Source organism: Arachis hypogaea, chromosome 8 (assembly GCF_003086295.3).
Source record: "Arachis hypogaea cultivar Tifrunner chromosome 8, arahy.Tifrunner.gnm2.J5K5, whole genome shotgun sequence".
In the NCBI taxonomy this organism is placed as follows: domain Eukaryota; kingdom Viridiplantae; phylum Streptophyta; class Magnoliopsida; order Fabales; family Fabaceae; genus Arachis; species Arachis hypogaea.
Window position 1 is genome coordinate 40194052 of NC_092043.1, and position 16261 is coordinate 40210312.

At 34.5% G+C, this 16261-nt stretch overlaps 2 protein-coding genes across 3 annotated transcripts; both read left to right on the forward strand.

Moving 5' to 3' along the window:
• Positions 1-121: 121 nt before the first annotated feature.
• LOC112707440 (PRA1 family protein H) lies at positions 122-2671 on the forward strand. Its single transcript, XM_025759181.3, has 4 exons — positions 122-743; positions 1229-1365; positions 2020-2091; positions 2192-2671. Exons 1-4 carry the CDS (start codon positions 310-312, stop codon positions 2263-2265), a joined length of 717 nt encoding a protein of 238 aa, XP_025614966.1. The 5' UTR covers positions 122-309; the 3' UTR covers positions 2266-2671.
• A 7451-nt stretch (positions 2672-10122) lies between these two features.
• Positions 10123-14363, forward strand: LOC112707441 (E3 SUMO-protein ligase MMS21). 2 transcript variants are annotated; one of them, XM_025759182.3, is made up of 7 exons: positions 10123-10875; positions 11105-11176; positions 11271-11384; positions 11502-11615; positions 12221-12360; positions 13861-13937; positions 14035-14363. In XM_025759182.3, exons 1-7 carry the CDS (start codon positions 10798-10800, stop codon positions 14163-14165), a joined length of 726 nt encoding a protein of 241 aa, XP_025614967.1. In that variant the 5' UTR covers positions 10123-10797; the 3' UTR covers positions 14166-14363. The 2 variants fall into 2 exon arrangements, with proteins under 2 accessions (XP_025614967.1, XP_025614968.1); XM_025759183.3 differs by having other exon boundaries at positions 10334-10875; positions 11063-11176.
• The last annotated feature ends 1898 nt before the right edge of the window (positions 14364-16261 follow it).

The following is a 16261-nucleotide window of genomic DNA, read 5'->3' on the forward strand; positions in this document are numbered from 1 at the left end:
AAATCTTTACAAAATACAAATAAAATTTTTACAAAATTAATTTTTATTATTATTTAAATAATTTTTTTAACAAAAAAATCATATTATCTAAAATAAAAATATTGATGATCGAAGTATTTTTGTTTTTTAACAAAAATCGCTTCATCCTTCAAAAAAAATGGACAAGGACGGACTCTTTTATTTATCTGGAGGAACTAGGAAGTCGAAGGCAAAGACTTCAAGGTGCATTAAAGAAACAGAGAGCGCTTAGCTGAAAAACAGAAAAACGACAACAACCAACCGCGAGTGACGTCGTTTCGGGGAAGGGCGATGGTGTTCGCATCCAATCCCTTAGCCCTAAGCGTTCCCGAACCCGCCTTCGAATCCTGGCTTCGGGACTCCGGCTACCTCGAAGTCCTCGACCACAACACCTCCGCTACCACCACCACCTCCTCTTCCTCCTCTTCCTCCTTCACTGGTGACCCCTCCACCTCCGCCGCCACCCCTGCTTCTGGATTCTTCGTCTCCCTCTTCTCCCGCCTCGCCATTCTCTTCTCTCTCCTCACACTCAACCCCCTCGCCAAGCTCGCCGCCGAAGACTTCGCCGGCGACACTCCGTCGTGGTCTCGCGCCTTCGTTGGCTTCTCCGGGTCCTACTCCTTCCCTTCTTCGTCCGCCCAGGCGCGATTGAGGGTTCACGAGAACGTTAAGCGCTATGCTCGTAACTATGCTTATTTGTTCATCCTCTTCTTCGCTTGCGCCTTGTGAGTGGGATTCTTTTGATCTTTGCTGTTTTGTGGTTAAGATTGAGTTGGGTGGGTGTGGTTTTTTGGGGGAAAATTCTGTTTCTTTATGCTTATCTATGCAGATTGTGCATATGAATGTGTGATGATGCTCTGAGTTGCACAATTTTAGTAGTTTTTTGTTATTGTTATTATTTTTTAGGTGCTTGTGGTTAATGTGTTTAAAGTGGCCAAATTTGGATTTTTAGTTCAGGTGTATACTTCTAATTTTGTAAATTTTGTGCAGCATGTTATTGATATTTTTAATGAAGTTAGAATTGGGGTATTTCTTGTATTAAGGTGGATGCTTCATGGTTGGTTGCTATCTTCTGTTTCTCATAGTGTGGTTTTAGCAGTTTGGTGCTTTTTCTTTCCTGTGGTGTCTTAATCTGCCTCTTGTTGAGTTGTTGTATTGCTTTTTGCTGCTGTTGTTTGATTTGAATGTGTGTTTCTTTTATGGTTTGCAGGTATCAGATGCCAATTGCTCTTGTTGGGCTGATATCATGTTTGGCAATTTGGGATTTCTTCAAGTATTTCAATGACAAATGGCAATTGGATCAATATCCTATAACTCGGCAGTGTTTGCTTCGCCTAGCCCAATGCGGTGAGCTGTAATTTCTACTGGCTTAACTAGATAATGGGTGAAAAACAAATATTTTTCTTATGAATTCTATGAGTTTTATTGGGAATGTAACTGTAACATTCAAAGATAGGTATGTGCTGCTTGGCTTGGCTTGGCTTGAATTAGAGGTTAATATGTAAACAGAAGTTAGTATCCAGCAAAACCACAGCCAAGGGAATGGGTTTGGCAGAATCAGCGGGGTATACAGAGAACAAACACAACATGAAAATCTCAAACTATTCCCTGTGTAGCATATGAAATAACTTTTGTGGCATTCTCTTGCATAGAAATAACTTTCTACTGATCTCATATGACATCCCTTAGTTTCTGCATACATTATCTTTTGGTCCCCGATGAAAATTTGGGGGAACAAATTAGTCTATTGGGACTTGGAAACCTTGGAGTAGTCCCTTACCATTAAAAGGGAGAGATATTAGTTTCTTTTGTTTGTTGAGAGAGTTACATGGAATTTATTTTTTTTTTAAAAAAGATCTTTAGATGCTAACTAAATGGGCATTTAATCTTTCATATATTCATATGTATGTGTATGCTGAGGTAACTGGTGTCTGTAGTACATTGTTTGTGAATATGTTAGAACAATTTATCTAACTCAGGTTTGGATCTTATGTTCTGCAGTAACAGCAGTTATTCTAATTTATTCCAATGTCCAAGTGGCCCTCTTTTGTGCCTTAAGTGTCAGCTATGCAAGTGAGTGTTTCTGAGTTCATAGTCCTTTTGCTACCTCATTTCTTTTATCTTGTCTCCTATATCTACAAGATTACTGAAAGAAGGTTCAAAAACTCTGTAGGCATGATTCTGCATGCTGCATTTAGGAAGTTGACCCCCGCAAAGCAATTGCCGCCCGTCGGCAGGGGTAGGTGATTGATCAATCAGAGAAAACAGCGAAGCACCCGCCTTCATCAAGCACATTTTACTCCGATGATTCAATTGCAAGGGGCTTTGGCTCTGATTATAGAAGGATTATGCAAGTGCAGAATTAGGGGGACAGTTAGTGTCTTAGGTTTTGGATAGTAGGCCTTTTCCTCCCAAGTCCCAAGGATATGGGGCTCAGGGGCTCAGGGTCTCCTTATAATCAGCAGGTTGGCGCCTTTCATGAGTCAGGAATCCAATTTTCCTACTTTCTTATTATTTAATTTTGTATATTTTTAGTTTTTAAGTGCTAGACAAATAAACTTAAAAGAAATTTGAAAATTTGGAAATTTTGATGTATACAAGAACTTTGGCATACTGATAAGATGAGATCATTTATATATTTTATTTGTATTCATTTTACTCTCTTGTTATGCACATTTTTCTACCTTTAAATGAGGTGTGAGATTTATATATTTACATAAGACGAGTCTTAAAATATTAGATGTTCACGTATGGCGTTGTGGTTGTGTGGTACGGGATATTCCGCTTTCTTCAACTGTTTAGATATAATTTAAAATGGTGGAATGGTGAGGATTGGGGGCATGTGGCCTTCGGTGGAGGAGAGTATGTAGTATTCATGGTGGAGCTTCAACGGGATTGAAAAGTTATATTTTGTTTGTTTTTGGTATATATGTCTATCAAAACATAGACATGGGAGTATACAGAAGTATATGTATAGTGTTTGTTTCGTCTTTTGTATTTTTTTTAAAATGGTGAGATACAAATTTTTAACCTAAGACACTATTTTTTTTTATAATTTTAGCCTTCTACCTGCCGTTGGTTTGGAGCTTCGACGGTACTGTCCTCAACCGGCAATTCGTCTTCTTCAAAGAGTGTTTCTTCTGTCTCACCCTCCCTCATGTGCCTTTGTTCTTGATCTTTAAGATTTTCACACATGTGCCTATGTCCTTGTTCTTCAGAATTTTTGTAGATGGAGAACAACCACCGATGTCCTTTCTACATTTTTGTAGTCTCCTTTCCTTATCTTATTGTCTTTTTTGCATCTCATTGCTTGTCGTCTTAACTTGTAGTCTCTAAGTTTGAATTTTTTTTATTTTTATCTTTTATTGAAAAGATTGAATTTGTGTATTTTTTTATTTGAGTTAAAATTAAAGTTTTTGTTAATCTTATATCTCTTAATTTAATTTAAATTGTATAAAAATAGAAATGAATGCTTCTAAATCACTCCAAAGACCACATTTCTATGAATTTAATTTTTATTATTATACATATTGAATTTTAGTTTGAATAAGAGTTTTGTAATTTTTGGGTTTGGTTTAAAAGTGGTGGTAGTTTTAGATAATTCTGATAGAAAAATGAGAAAAGTAGAAGCAATGATGGTGATGCTAAAATAATAAGAGTAAAATTAAAATTTTAGTATAATAATAAATGGTGTATTCTGTCTTATTAAATACAATATAAAATTAGTGTCTTTTTAGGTCTATATGAATGCGTTTGTTTCTGTGAATATGACACAGAGACATGGATAGTACACATGTAAACGTGTTTGGACAGAGAGATATAGACACTGGACACAGTGTCTCTGGGACACTTTTTTTTTTATTTTTGTGTCCACTTCTAAACGAAGGACACTGATGGACACGGAAATAAGATAGTGGACACGGAATTTTTAATAAAATTGTTTCTTCTTTTTGTCCATGGTTATTTTTCATTATTCCACTATTACCCCTTATATTATCTTGTGAAAAATCCTAACATTAGCTTTTCTTCATGGTCATTTCCAGGCACTCTCTCTTCTTCTTGCTCTCTCTTTTCATTCTTCATCTTCTTCTTGCTCTTTCTGTCATCATCTTTTACTTCGATCTCTTCTTCCTCTTCTTTCACAGTAATATCTTCTTCTTGCTCTCTGTTTCTGTTTCTCTTTCTTCTTCTTGTTTTTCCTTATTCTGTTTTCTTGTTTTGTTTACATATGATGAAGCTAATTTTCATATCTGGAAGTACATGCTATTTCTTCTCATCATTTACAAGGCAGTAGCAGTAAGACCTGTTGATAGGGTAGTAAGGCAAACTAAATTATGTTGTTGTAAATAATTAAAAAAAAAAAAACACTAAGAGTTCCTGGTAGCTATGGATCCAGAAAGTCTGTTTCAAAAAAAAAGAGTTAAAATTCAGTTTCAGTGGATGAGTGATAGTTTAATGTTAATAGGCATATTTCTACTGAACTAAAGGAGGACAATGATATCAGTAATTTTTTTTATGAGAGCACCCTTTAGACATCTTTGTATAAAAAGGCAAAAAAGTGGAAGGCTTATTTTGCTACCAACCCTTATAACTGGACTGCGAGAAAGAAAATGTCTTTCATTCGCTCCCTTACAAGACGCTTCAAAGAACAAATTTATAACAATCCCTCAAACTCTCACACAAGATCCAACATCCTTTTTGAGAAAGTGTCTCAAACTGAGGAACTCTCTCTCAAACATAATATCTTTGAAGAAGAAGTTTGCTTCAAAGATATTAATCAAACTATAGACAACTGGAAAATACCAAACATTTTCCATAATGAACTATATGTTCCTGAAGAAATCAAATGTGACAGCAAATCTGATTACATTATCAAAACTGTTGAAAACAACATTCTTCTAAGGCACGAGTCTAGTAAGAAATTCTACGCACCTTCTAAACAAACAATCTATCCAAGAATATATCCGAAAAAATAAATATCTTCATATAGGATGTATTCAAGTAGCAGTTAAACTACTTATTAGAGAAGGTTTAAATGCATCCATTCTCATGTGTCTAAGAGATATTAGGCATAATAACTTCCATTATTCCCTTATAGGACCAGTTGAAATCAGTCTAGGGCATGGTCCGGTCTATTTCAATTATTTTTTCAACAAAACTGTGAGTTTGTTAGATAGAAATATCTTAAGCTCACTTTTTTTCTCAATATCTGACTTCATGGCTTGGACATGAATGAAGGATCCATTCATGCAGCTTTAATATATAAGATTTAGTACAAAGTCATAAATATTTGTAATTCTCGAGTCCTTCTAAAAATAACCGACCGTAAAACAACTTTGTTTGTCACGGATATGACAAAGACAAACGCCACTCTATCTCGCCTTATCAAATGAGATGAAATTGATCTTCTTGAATCTTAGGCAATAGACAGAGCCACACCTACTCTACCCATACAGGCACCCCCAATTACAAGAAATTAAATAAGAGAAAACTAGAAAAGTTGAAATCTTCTTTGACAGAAGAAATTCATTTTCTTCGAGGTCTGAAGCAGCATCTACTTATAGGTCTGACTTCGCCTAAGCAAGGAGATCTTTCTCTATAAGGTCTCATTCCTCTCTTCCTAATCGACAAATTAGAACAATCAACTCTGAAATCAACCTAACCGGATTACAAACAAACTCTAGTATTCCTAGACCTACCTATTTACCAAAAAGAAGAGGATGTAGACCAACAATCTATCCAATCGTCCACATATTCCTCTTTACATGATGCTGCGTACTGAAAAATTTGTTATAGATAAGAAATCCTTACGTAAGAATGTTAACTTTAAAGAATGAAAACTTTAGAGGGAATGACACTTACAAACGTTTAAGGCGTCTCAAATTTCACATTTTAGGGAAGAATATTATAACTTTCTTCAACAAGTCAAAATGCATATTCCATTCTTTGAATGGTTCCATGCATATACTATCAAGAATAACATTGAGTATCCCTTCAAAACAAACATGAGTATAGCTTCTGCAGATGTCATAACAACTTGGAAAGTGAAAGAATGGAACTTAGTTCAATCTGAAATTCCCCCAGTTGGACAATTTGTCCTTAAATCATAGGCACAAAAAAAATTCTACTTATAGCTTCACCTCTCAAAACAAAAAACCTCGACGAAGCTGTTGGGCCTAAAGACATAAAAAAAAACATTATAAAACAAGCCAACTATATAAACAAATACTTACAAACTTTAGGATAGAAATTAAGTTCTAAAATTATCAATCTATCTTTACGAAACTTCTACATCCAAACCTTTAGAAAAAATCCTATTCAAAATTTTTAAGATTATCCAAAAAACTAAACAAAGCCTCCGAACCTCCATACTAAAACTAAATTCAGGCGACTCCCAAGTTCTTATAAAAATCAACCACCTCATCAGCCAAATAATTATACCAGAAATTCCTCAGACAACAGAATCATCCAACAGAGTCACAAGACAATCAACAAAAGCATCCCTTAACGTCATCAATGAGGAGTCACATGACTTTGAGGAAAGTCTAGAATCACCTAGAGCTAATCTTATCATAACCAATTCCATTACAAAATAGAAAGGCCTCACTAAACCTTCATCACAACATTATCTCTAGACCACAGCTCCTGAATTGGCTCTTGAAGATCGAGAGTTAGGTTTCAATAGCTTCAATGCCAACAATGTCTATGAATGAAACATAGATAAAAAAACCGAATACAATATCATACATATGTTACAACATATGATAATGGTTTGTACAACCTATCAAACAGTCCACGAAAGTTCTAAAAATGTAGTAGCAAGCGTCATAAGTGTTAGGATTTTCAAGACAACTTAAAGGATTGTGAGATAATTATCTTATTGATGATCAAAGGACCTCAATCCTTTCAGCCATTATGATGGTGAACCTATTCTTGATAACAATGGGAAAACCATTACAGATGTTGTTAGCACTTTATTCTTCACCATAGCAAATTGTTTCATTGGTATCCGTCCTCATGGAAGGATTGATCTGCGGAACTTCTATCTAATCTTAAGTGTAAATTCTTATCTGACTTTATATGGTATAAAGATACCTTCTTAACAAGAGTATATACAAGGGAGGATAGTCAACAACCTTTTTGAAAAGAAAAATTCTTAGCCGGTCTCCCAATCCCCTTAGGAGACAAAGTAAGGGATAAAATTAGGAGCTTAACTTTGGATGGGATCATTACGTATGACTTCTTAAGTTACGGACAGTTAATCTCCCTTATTCAAAAAGTGACCTTAAAAATTTGTCAAGATGACAAAATTCAAAGGCAACTAACCCGCGAAAAAGGCATAGAACAAGAAATACTTAGGATCTTTATGCGAACAATTTGGTTTACTATCTTGTAACAAGTGAAAGACTACATAAACGCCTTATCAAGATGTAGCATAAGTATTTCTATCTTATTATGTATGTATGTATGTAGAGAGAGAGAGTAATGAGGGTGTATATTTACCAGTTATTTTTATATAACACTACATGAATTATATATGATGTACATTATCAGTTTAGTTATCTTATGTTTATTTATATTTCTGTTCGTGAATGCTTGGTATTTTACTTTTTTAAACGTTTCAAAAAAAATTTACCCATAAAAATTGTTCCTGTCCAGTAATCTGAGCCGAGGTATAACTCCTTCTAGTACCGAGATATAACTCCTTCTTCCGTGTGTATGGAGTTTTCTGTCCTAAGAGCACAGATGCCGAGCTATACTTCAGCCATCAAGGAACACCGGAGGAGGTTGGGACCTGCAAAGAGACTCCAACGCTCAAGTTAGTAAGAGTATAAGATGAATATCAAATGACTCAGAATGAATAGCGTTGTGTACCTAAGATTGGGAGTGGATGTATTTATAGAATTACTTAGTGAGTCTGATATTGTGGAGCTGTTATTGAGTGGGTGATAACTGCTCTTTAGTGCTCTTCTTCAGAGAGATTTGCGGAGAGATTTCTGTGCCCATTTGGGTTGGCACGTAGTTGTTTGATTTAATAGGATAAGTCTGTTAGGAAATCAAAGTACGTACTCTCCACGTACTCCTGAAATATCACGTGTTTATTTAGTTTTAATTATATTCCGATTTATAGTTGACCTGTGAAAATTTTCAATTAAACTGGTTGAGCTTCCGACCTATAAATCGGAATTGTGATTATGGCAGCCCCCAAGCTCATCTTGTTAGATTGAAAAAAGAGAAAAAAAAATTGGTAGTAACAGATGAAATAATGAAATAGATAAACAAATAAATAAAGATGAATAAAAAAGGTGAGATAGTTATAGCTATTCAATTAGTGGTAGCCCCAAACTTAGCCAGTTAGTCGATATTTATTCAAAAACAATTCATGGATGGCACATGAATGGCATATAATATTTGATTGACGCGAACTGAAAAGTTCGTCGATTGTATGATCCGAGAATGTAGTAATCAATTGTCTTTGAGAATAATCAATTGTCTTTGAGAATTTTTCCGACCCACAATAATTTATTGACGAATTTCTTGTCCAAAGCAATTAATTATTGAATATTGACTGAATAATAAAGATTTGTAACATAAATAAAATGGGTTGAAAGTAAACATGCATAAATTATTGTAAAATAAAAAAATAAAAGAGATGAGTTCATCACCTATGTATCAAAGTAACGATCATTGCTAATCGAGTTTGTTTTTTTTTATTGGTATTTTTAGGATTGATATTTTGAAGTTGAATGATTGCATCAAAGTATCACGTGTGTGTTGTACTTGAACTTGAGTGTCCGATCTTTATGGTCGGTTATTAGGGATAATTGGACAAAATAGATAGGTTGGTATCGTGTACTGAATGGCCTATAGATCAAGGAAGATTAATAGAAAAAAAATTAAAAGTAAAAAAGTAAATATTTTAAAAAGAGAGCACATAACTTCGTTTCAACGTATGAATTTAGCTTAAATACACATTTGAGAAAAAGATATTCCCTGTACTTATATTGCCACAAAATGTATGTATCTCGTCTGACGAGCTTTGGGTGTTTATCACCGCAGCTTTAGCTTCCGATCCGCTATTGATTATAACCTGTAAAATAGGATAAATAATTCGGTAGAAAAAACGGTAATGGGGTTAAGTAAACTCGGCCCCACGGTGGGCGCCATATGTTCCTGTCCAGTAATCTGAGCCGAGGTATAACTCCTTCTTCCGTGTGTATGGAGTTTTCTGTCCTAAGAGCACAGATGCCGAGCTATACTTCAGCCGTCAAGGAACACCGGAGGAGGTTGGGACCTGCAAAGAGACTCCAACGCTCAAGTTAGTAAGAGTATAAGATGAATATCAAATGACTCAGAATGAATAGTGTTGTGTACCTAAGATTGGGAGTGGATGTATTTATAGAATTACTTAGTGAGTCTGATATTGTGGAGCTGTTATTGAGTGGGTGATAACTGCTCTTTAGTGCTCTTTTTCAGAGAGATTTGCGGAGAGATTTCTGTGCCCATTTGGGTTGGCACGTAGTTGTTTGATTTAATAGGATAAGTCTGTTAGGAAATCAAAGTACGTACTCTCCACGTACTCCTGAAATATCACGTGTTTATTTAGTTTTAATTATATTCCGATTTATAGTTTTGAGCCGAATTATAGCCAACGGATGGATCAAAAACGATAATGCTCTAACAAGGCAGCAGGCTCATATATTAAATAGTAGATAAAGTTAAGGAAAGCAAGTTAGTGACAGTCGGCTTTTTGTATGACCATGATATATTGAGAGTTGGGTCGTTACAAATCACATATCCTAAAATCAAATCAGAAATCATAAACTAATAACATATGAACAATATAAAGCTCAAACTTTTTCATTCGAATTTTTGGATTCCATTAAATTCTGAATTTGAATTTTATATTTTATTTTAATATATTTTTTAATTCTGACCAATAAAAATAGAATCAAAACCTTAAAATTGAAAAGAACTACAATTAATATTAACATGCATTGATAATTCATTAATAGAGATTCACTTTTGATTAGAAGAAGAAAAGAACAGAGTGAAACGCACTAAAAAAAGAAGATAAAACCGTAATGAGGAGAGGAGACGAACAATGCTAAGAAGAGGAGAGTGAACGGTGCTGTGAAAAAAGAGAACTTCTTTGTTTTGGCACTTAGAAGTTTTTGGTTATTTTCAGCAATATTGTGTATGTATATAATATTTTCCTGTATTTACCGTGGATAAAAATAGTAACCGAGACTCGTGTACAACTACCATTTTTTGTAAGGAGCTTCTTCTACGTGCGTGGGTCACGTTTAGGAGCAAACCCTAGGAATTCAAACTTTCTTGTCTTGTTCACAAAAGCACAACCTCCACTCCGCACAGCTCTCATTCCCTCAACCTTCTCATCAATCCTCCGGCGAAGTTCTCTCTTTCTCACATCCTCTCTCAATCTCACTCACTCAATCATCGCTAACCACCATTCTCTTCTCTCCATCATTATCCATTTTCACCACCATCAGCCACCACCATTGCCGGCTCTACCATCAACCTTCTCTCTCACTCACTCTGAAACTCACACCCGCACATCCTCTTCTCTCTCAACCTTCTCCTTTTCTCTCTTCAACCACCCAGCCTTCACCGTCACTACCATCCTCTGAGCCCCTATCTTCATAGCCGCCGCATCTCACTCCAAAAATTTCCCTCCAAAAGTTTCCTTCCTTTCTTTCACAATTCACACACTCGAAAGAGGGTTCCCACTTCTGAAGAACCTTCTAGAATCTTCTGATGGCTTCATCCTCGCACGGCGAGCAAATGAGGATCGTGGCGACCCAGTTCTGTTCTGATGATCAGACTCTCATTGCTGTAATTTTCAAACCCCCCTCTTTCCCTTCCCTTGTCTCGCTTCAATTTATTTTCTGATTGTTTTCTAGGGCACGCTTTTTTATTTCGTGCCCTGCTTTCTTCCTTGCTTCCTCAAAAGGAATAAGGTTGCAACTTGCTATTGGAATTTTTGTACTTCGTTAGCTCATTTTATGATATATATCTGCAGATTAGTTATTTACTTGCTTCCTTTCTACTGGGTTTGTTTTAGCATATACGAAAGACTGTGACTATAATGAAGGAGATTGCAGTTGAATTCGAGAAACACAACGAATCTGATAAGGTATTTCAATTCATTCACTTTCTTATATATATATATATTGGAGTGTGAAATTTTGATAATATGGTAAGTGCAAAATAGTAACCATTCACTTCAGGTGAAGGAGTTGGAAGATGCTGTTTTGGAGTTAGCTGATCTCTCTGAGGATAGTGTGCATCTTTCATCAGCAGTTCAAGCTATTGCAAACAGATACCAGCCAAAAGAAGAAGTTGTGAGTTCTGGATTCCATGCTTAGAACCTTTTTTTGGGTACTAAGTATGAGCTATTATCTGTTACTATCATATAACCCTACCATTGTCTCTGAATTCTAACTTGCTTAAAAATCCAGGTGAATAATTTTCGTAAGTTACTTGAGGATGAAGTGTCAAAATTGAAGGGCCAGTCTACTACTTCAGATCCTAATAGTAATCCTTTGGTTCGCCAATTTAAGGAAGCTGTATGGGTATGTGTCTTCTGACTTGTAACTTTTGAAGATCGCCTCTGGCGGCATGTTTTGGTTTACGATAGATGGAAATGTTTGTCTTTATATCAGAGGTCAGTGCACCTCCCTATTTTCTTAGTTTGGAAATAGTTAACTATTATTTCTCTCAAGATATTTTATTCATAGGATGAGTAATGGTAATTAAGTTCGAAGATTTGGGGAACCCTACCACTCATTTTATGTGTTTTCTTAACTGTTTAATGATTTTAAGTTCTGGCCAAGGTGGATAGGTGACTTGTGTCTGTCTGGTAAGAACAGTTTCCTGCAATGATATGAGCTCTCATCCTTGTCTTACAAGAGTTTGACACCTGTGAATAGAAGGATACCTTCCCGCCATTGGATAAATATTAGTGTCAACATTCTTTTGATTATATAATCTCATACTTATGCACATTCTAACCTGCATTATGCTTTGTAATATTCTGTTTCCATGGTATTTTTTGTTAGAATTTTTTTTTATTTAATAAATGCTATAGCATTTTACTATGACATACCTACACTTATTTGAGTTTTTCTTCTTGCTTCCTAATAATCTAATGTGCTTGCTATTTATCTTTTGTCTTCAGAAAGTTCATCATGAAGGGCAGCCAATGCCAGGAGAAGAGCAGGAGGACATTGTAATGACAAGTACCCAATCCAGTATTTTGAATATTACTTGCCCATTGACTGGAAAACCTGTTACTGAGCTTGAAGAACCAGTTCGCAGGTACCACATATACCCCTTTGATATAATGCCGCGTTGGTTTCCAATTTTTTTATCTTTTTCTGTTAGTATTTGAAGTTACATATTTTAATTGAATAAACTGTGATTGATTATTCCTCCTCAATGTTTATTTCATGACATATATGTAAATTTGGTCAATTTGCAATCAATGCATGTTTAGTTTTCTCACTTGCTAGACAGATGAGTAAATGTAAAAATTGGCAGTGTATTGAGTTAGAAAATTGTTTTGAAACAAGACAAGTGCAACGTTCACTAATTCTTAGTTGGAACTGTGTGATCTGTATTTGGTTGAAACCGTTGTTTCAAATGAAAAAAAAAAAAATGCTCGTCAAAATGGTCATTAACGGATATTGAGCATGTTAAGGCAGTTTCTGGTGGAGTGTGGGATTGGCTTAGATTCTACCCTGCTGAATTATCTAGGACATGGATACAGCCTGCCCATTTGTTTTATTATCCTTCACCTCTCCTATTTTAGATTGGGCTGGCTTTCAGTCAAAGGCTGAAACCTTTATATGAAACTCCAAATGAGAAAGACATGCCTATATATGTTCCCGTATCCATTGGCCTGTTTTTTTCTCACTTGTGCTCCCATTTGCTTGGTAAAATTGTGGTAGAAATGTTCTGCCTTATCCTGCTCAGAGAAATCCTGCTTATAGGATTTCAAACCATGATATCCGGGGCATAAGGGAAAAGCGTTGTTGATGAGCTGTAGACCTGCAGTTACAATCTTTAGTGATTTTTGTAAGAACAACAATTTGTCCCTTAATACTCATTCATATTTTAGTAAAATACAGTCTTCCCCTATATCAGCAACTGTGCAACTTTTTATACTGACACCTGATTTTACTAGCTAGGTCAATAGGTCGGGTAGAGTGGTGACCTTGGCCATTCACATTTTAAGTTGATAGATGCACCTTTCGTTTTCCCCCATAGTTTCTATTTAGTCTGTGCTTTCAGTTATCCACAAAGGTGGATGCCAAATCTCTTATACTTAGGAAGTTCATCACAGCTCCTGGATTTTGGAGAACATATCATAGTAAATTCAGAATTTAGCAGGCCAAGGTTTTCTCGTTGTATTTGATGGTGAATTTAGTGTTACTAAATTCCTGAGATAGCTGATTAACTATATTTTGGATGCACTTTGAGTAAGCACCGAGGTAAGCCAAAGATACAACATCTAGATACAACAAACAATTGGAAAGTGACTCGAAGAAAAGATAAACTAAAGTTTTGAATGTTTGCACTAAAAAGTAATCGTGTTTAGTGTTCACTCTTTAGGATGAGTTTTGCTTTCATATCAAGATGGGATAAAAGATTACTAAAAATCTGTGATTACACCAATAAGGGTGAGTTTGGCATGTGAATTAAAATGTGGGAGAAAATTTCAAATAACGGTGAAATGCATGCTTTCTAGCATGTAGAAGAGCTTGTTAATAGGTTTCGTTATTATGCATGTTACTCATTTCTATTTCATTGTTGCAGTGTGGAATGCAAGCATATTTATGAAAAGAGAATAATAATGCAATATATAAAGTCATCCAATCGATGTCCAATATCAGGTGGATCATTGACGTCTGATAAGCTTCACATTCTTCACATTCCTTCTGCATTGTTGCGTTGCTCTTTAACTAGATCTTTCATCTTTGTGTGTGTTAGGTTGCCCGAAGAAATTGCGTGCAGATAGGGTGGTGCAGGATGCCTTGTTACTGATTGAGATTGAGGAATTGCGCAAAATGAACAAAGAAACTGAAGTGGAAGACTTTACTCTCCTTAATGAAGACGATTGATGATTGATTGAGTAAAGCAAGAGTAGGATTTTGTGTATAAACTTTCAGTCTTGAAAAACTGCATGATGTACTGATTATATCCCATGCAAACTTGGAACACTTAACAGTTAACATCAGTGAAGTTTATATGATGGTTTTGTATTACATAATTTATCTCATGCTCAATGGTTCAGCAAGTTTTGCATGCTATGCCTGAAATCTTTTGTGTGTTATCATTTTGCTTCCATTACGCTTTTTCTGTTAGTTCATTTGGAAGCTTCAGAATCAAAGAGTAGGTTCCAAAATTAATTCTAAATAACACATACAGTTATACGTTAAATGCTTCTAGTGGTATAATTTGTTGCAATATGAATGTCCAATCAAGGTAATTTTGGATGGTTCAATGTTAACTGTAAACGGTGTTTAGTGTTTTAAGATACTCTCTACATTAATGCAACAGGGTTTGACTTTTTGAGACTCTCTTTTATATATACATTACTGCATATATTAGTAATATATATATGAATCATTTCTATTATATTGAGATATTAATTATTGAGATATTAATTGCGGTGAATATTAATATTAGAGTTATTTATTTACATTTTTTTATTTTATATTTATTTTCTCTTTCTTATTTATTTATTTATTTTATAATATGTTATTAACATGAGACTCTGATCAAAATTTAGGAAGACTCATGTAATAATTTTTTATTATGTTAAAGTTCTTTCATCTTGAATTTAATGTTTTTGATATATCTGGAACAATTACTTATTATGGATACTATATTAGATGATGAAATTCATCTTGATTCAATGGATTTTAGAGATACCATTAAGGTTGAACATAATGCATGCCAAAAGGATAAAGCCAAAGCCATAATCTTCTTTCGTCGTCATTTTGACCAAGGATTGAAAAATGAATATTTCACACTAAAATCTGTGAAAAAACCTTGAAAAAAAGTGTAATCATCAAAATATAATGATACTTCTTCCAACCCGATATGAGTGGACTATAATTCAAATGATTATAATATTATTTTTAATTGATAGTGCATCAAAATTACTATATTATACTTCTAGTTACCAAATTTTCTATGACCCCCCAAAACTGCAAATTTAATAATAATCTTAGCCATCCATCATTTAATCAACCATTATTTGTCCATGGATTATGTAAAGAAAATAGCTCACTTAGAAAGTCAAGACACTTGGAAGATGTTGAAATTGAATTACTTCAAACTTAGTGACAACGATTATTTTAACTTATTTTTGTACTTATTTCATGCATATTGGCCAACGCCAGAAACTCAATATATATATATATATATATATATATATATATATGTGGAGGTTAAGGTAAATAGGTAATTATGTACCACAAATAAAGAAATTTCATATGTAATATCACCTAACATTAAGTAAAATAAGTACTAAAACCGAACATAAACATATTATACTCTTAATAGTTAACTTCTTCAGCATAAGCCAACATATGATTAGTTAAAGATATATATATTTCTTTCTCATCATCCATGGCCTCACAATTTAACTCTTGGTATGAAGTAACCATTGTTAAAAATTAAAATAATTATACTACTCTAATACTCTTTATATAACTCTCAATGCTCAAACATGATTTCCTCTTGTAAGAAAATGCCTATAATTCTATTGATATCATATGCTATGGTTTTGATTATCTATGACTATGATGTAACATTCACAAGTTCTTAGTAATTGAAATAGAGAATGTTTTTAAATGCAAGTAGTTAAGCATTGCTTGCATTTTGCACTACCATGTGCAAAGGAAGCCTTGAACAATGGATTGCATCATAAGTCGCCCTAGAAGTATTTTTGATGAATCTATTTAGTAAGAAAAAGGGTATTGGTGAGAGGAATATATAACAATAACCTTAATGAGCTAGAACATAAGTGCATAACCTGTATAAGATGTGAAAATTTTAGAAAAATAGACATAAAGAAAAAAAATAAAATAAAAAGCAGTCACTAGAGCACATGTAGCCCCACAAAGCACAAAATGTATCAAAATACATATATTTTATAAATAGAATTTTTTGAAGGAGCCGTTGCCCTCCCAAAACATAAATACCCTCC

Excerpts from the sequence above, each read along its gene's own strand:
- LOC112707440 (XM_025759181.3), top strand. The coding sequence starts at position 310 with ATGGTGTTCGCATCCAATCCCTTAGCCCTAAGCGTTCCCGAACCCGCC. Across the intron at positions 1,366-2,019 it reads GCTTCGCCTAGCCCAATGCG|TAACAGCAGTTATTCTAATT; the intron begins GTGAGCTGTAAT and ends TATGTTCTGCAG. Across the intron at positions 2,092-2,191 it reads CTTAAGTGTCAGCTATGCAA|GCATGATTCTGCATGCTGCA; the intron begins GTGAGTGTTTCT and ends AAAACTCTGTAG.
- LOC112707441 (XM_025759182.3), top strand. The coding sequence starts at position 10,798 with ATGGCTTCATCCTCGCACGGCGAGCAAATGAGGATCGTGGCGACCCAG. Across the intron at positions 10,876-11,104 it reads ATGATCAGACTCTCATTGCT|CATATACGAAAGACTGTGAC; the intron begins GTAATTTTCAAA and ends GGTTTGTTTTAG. Across the intron at positions 13,938-14,034 it reads CAATCGATGTCCAATATCAG|GTTGCCCGAAGAAATTGCGT; the intron begins GTGGATCATTGA and ends TGTGTGTGTTAG.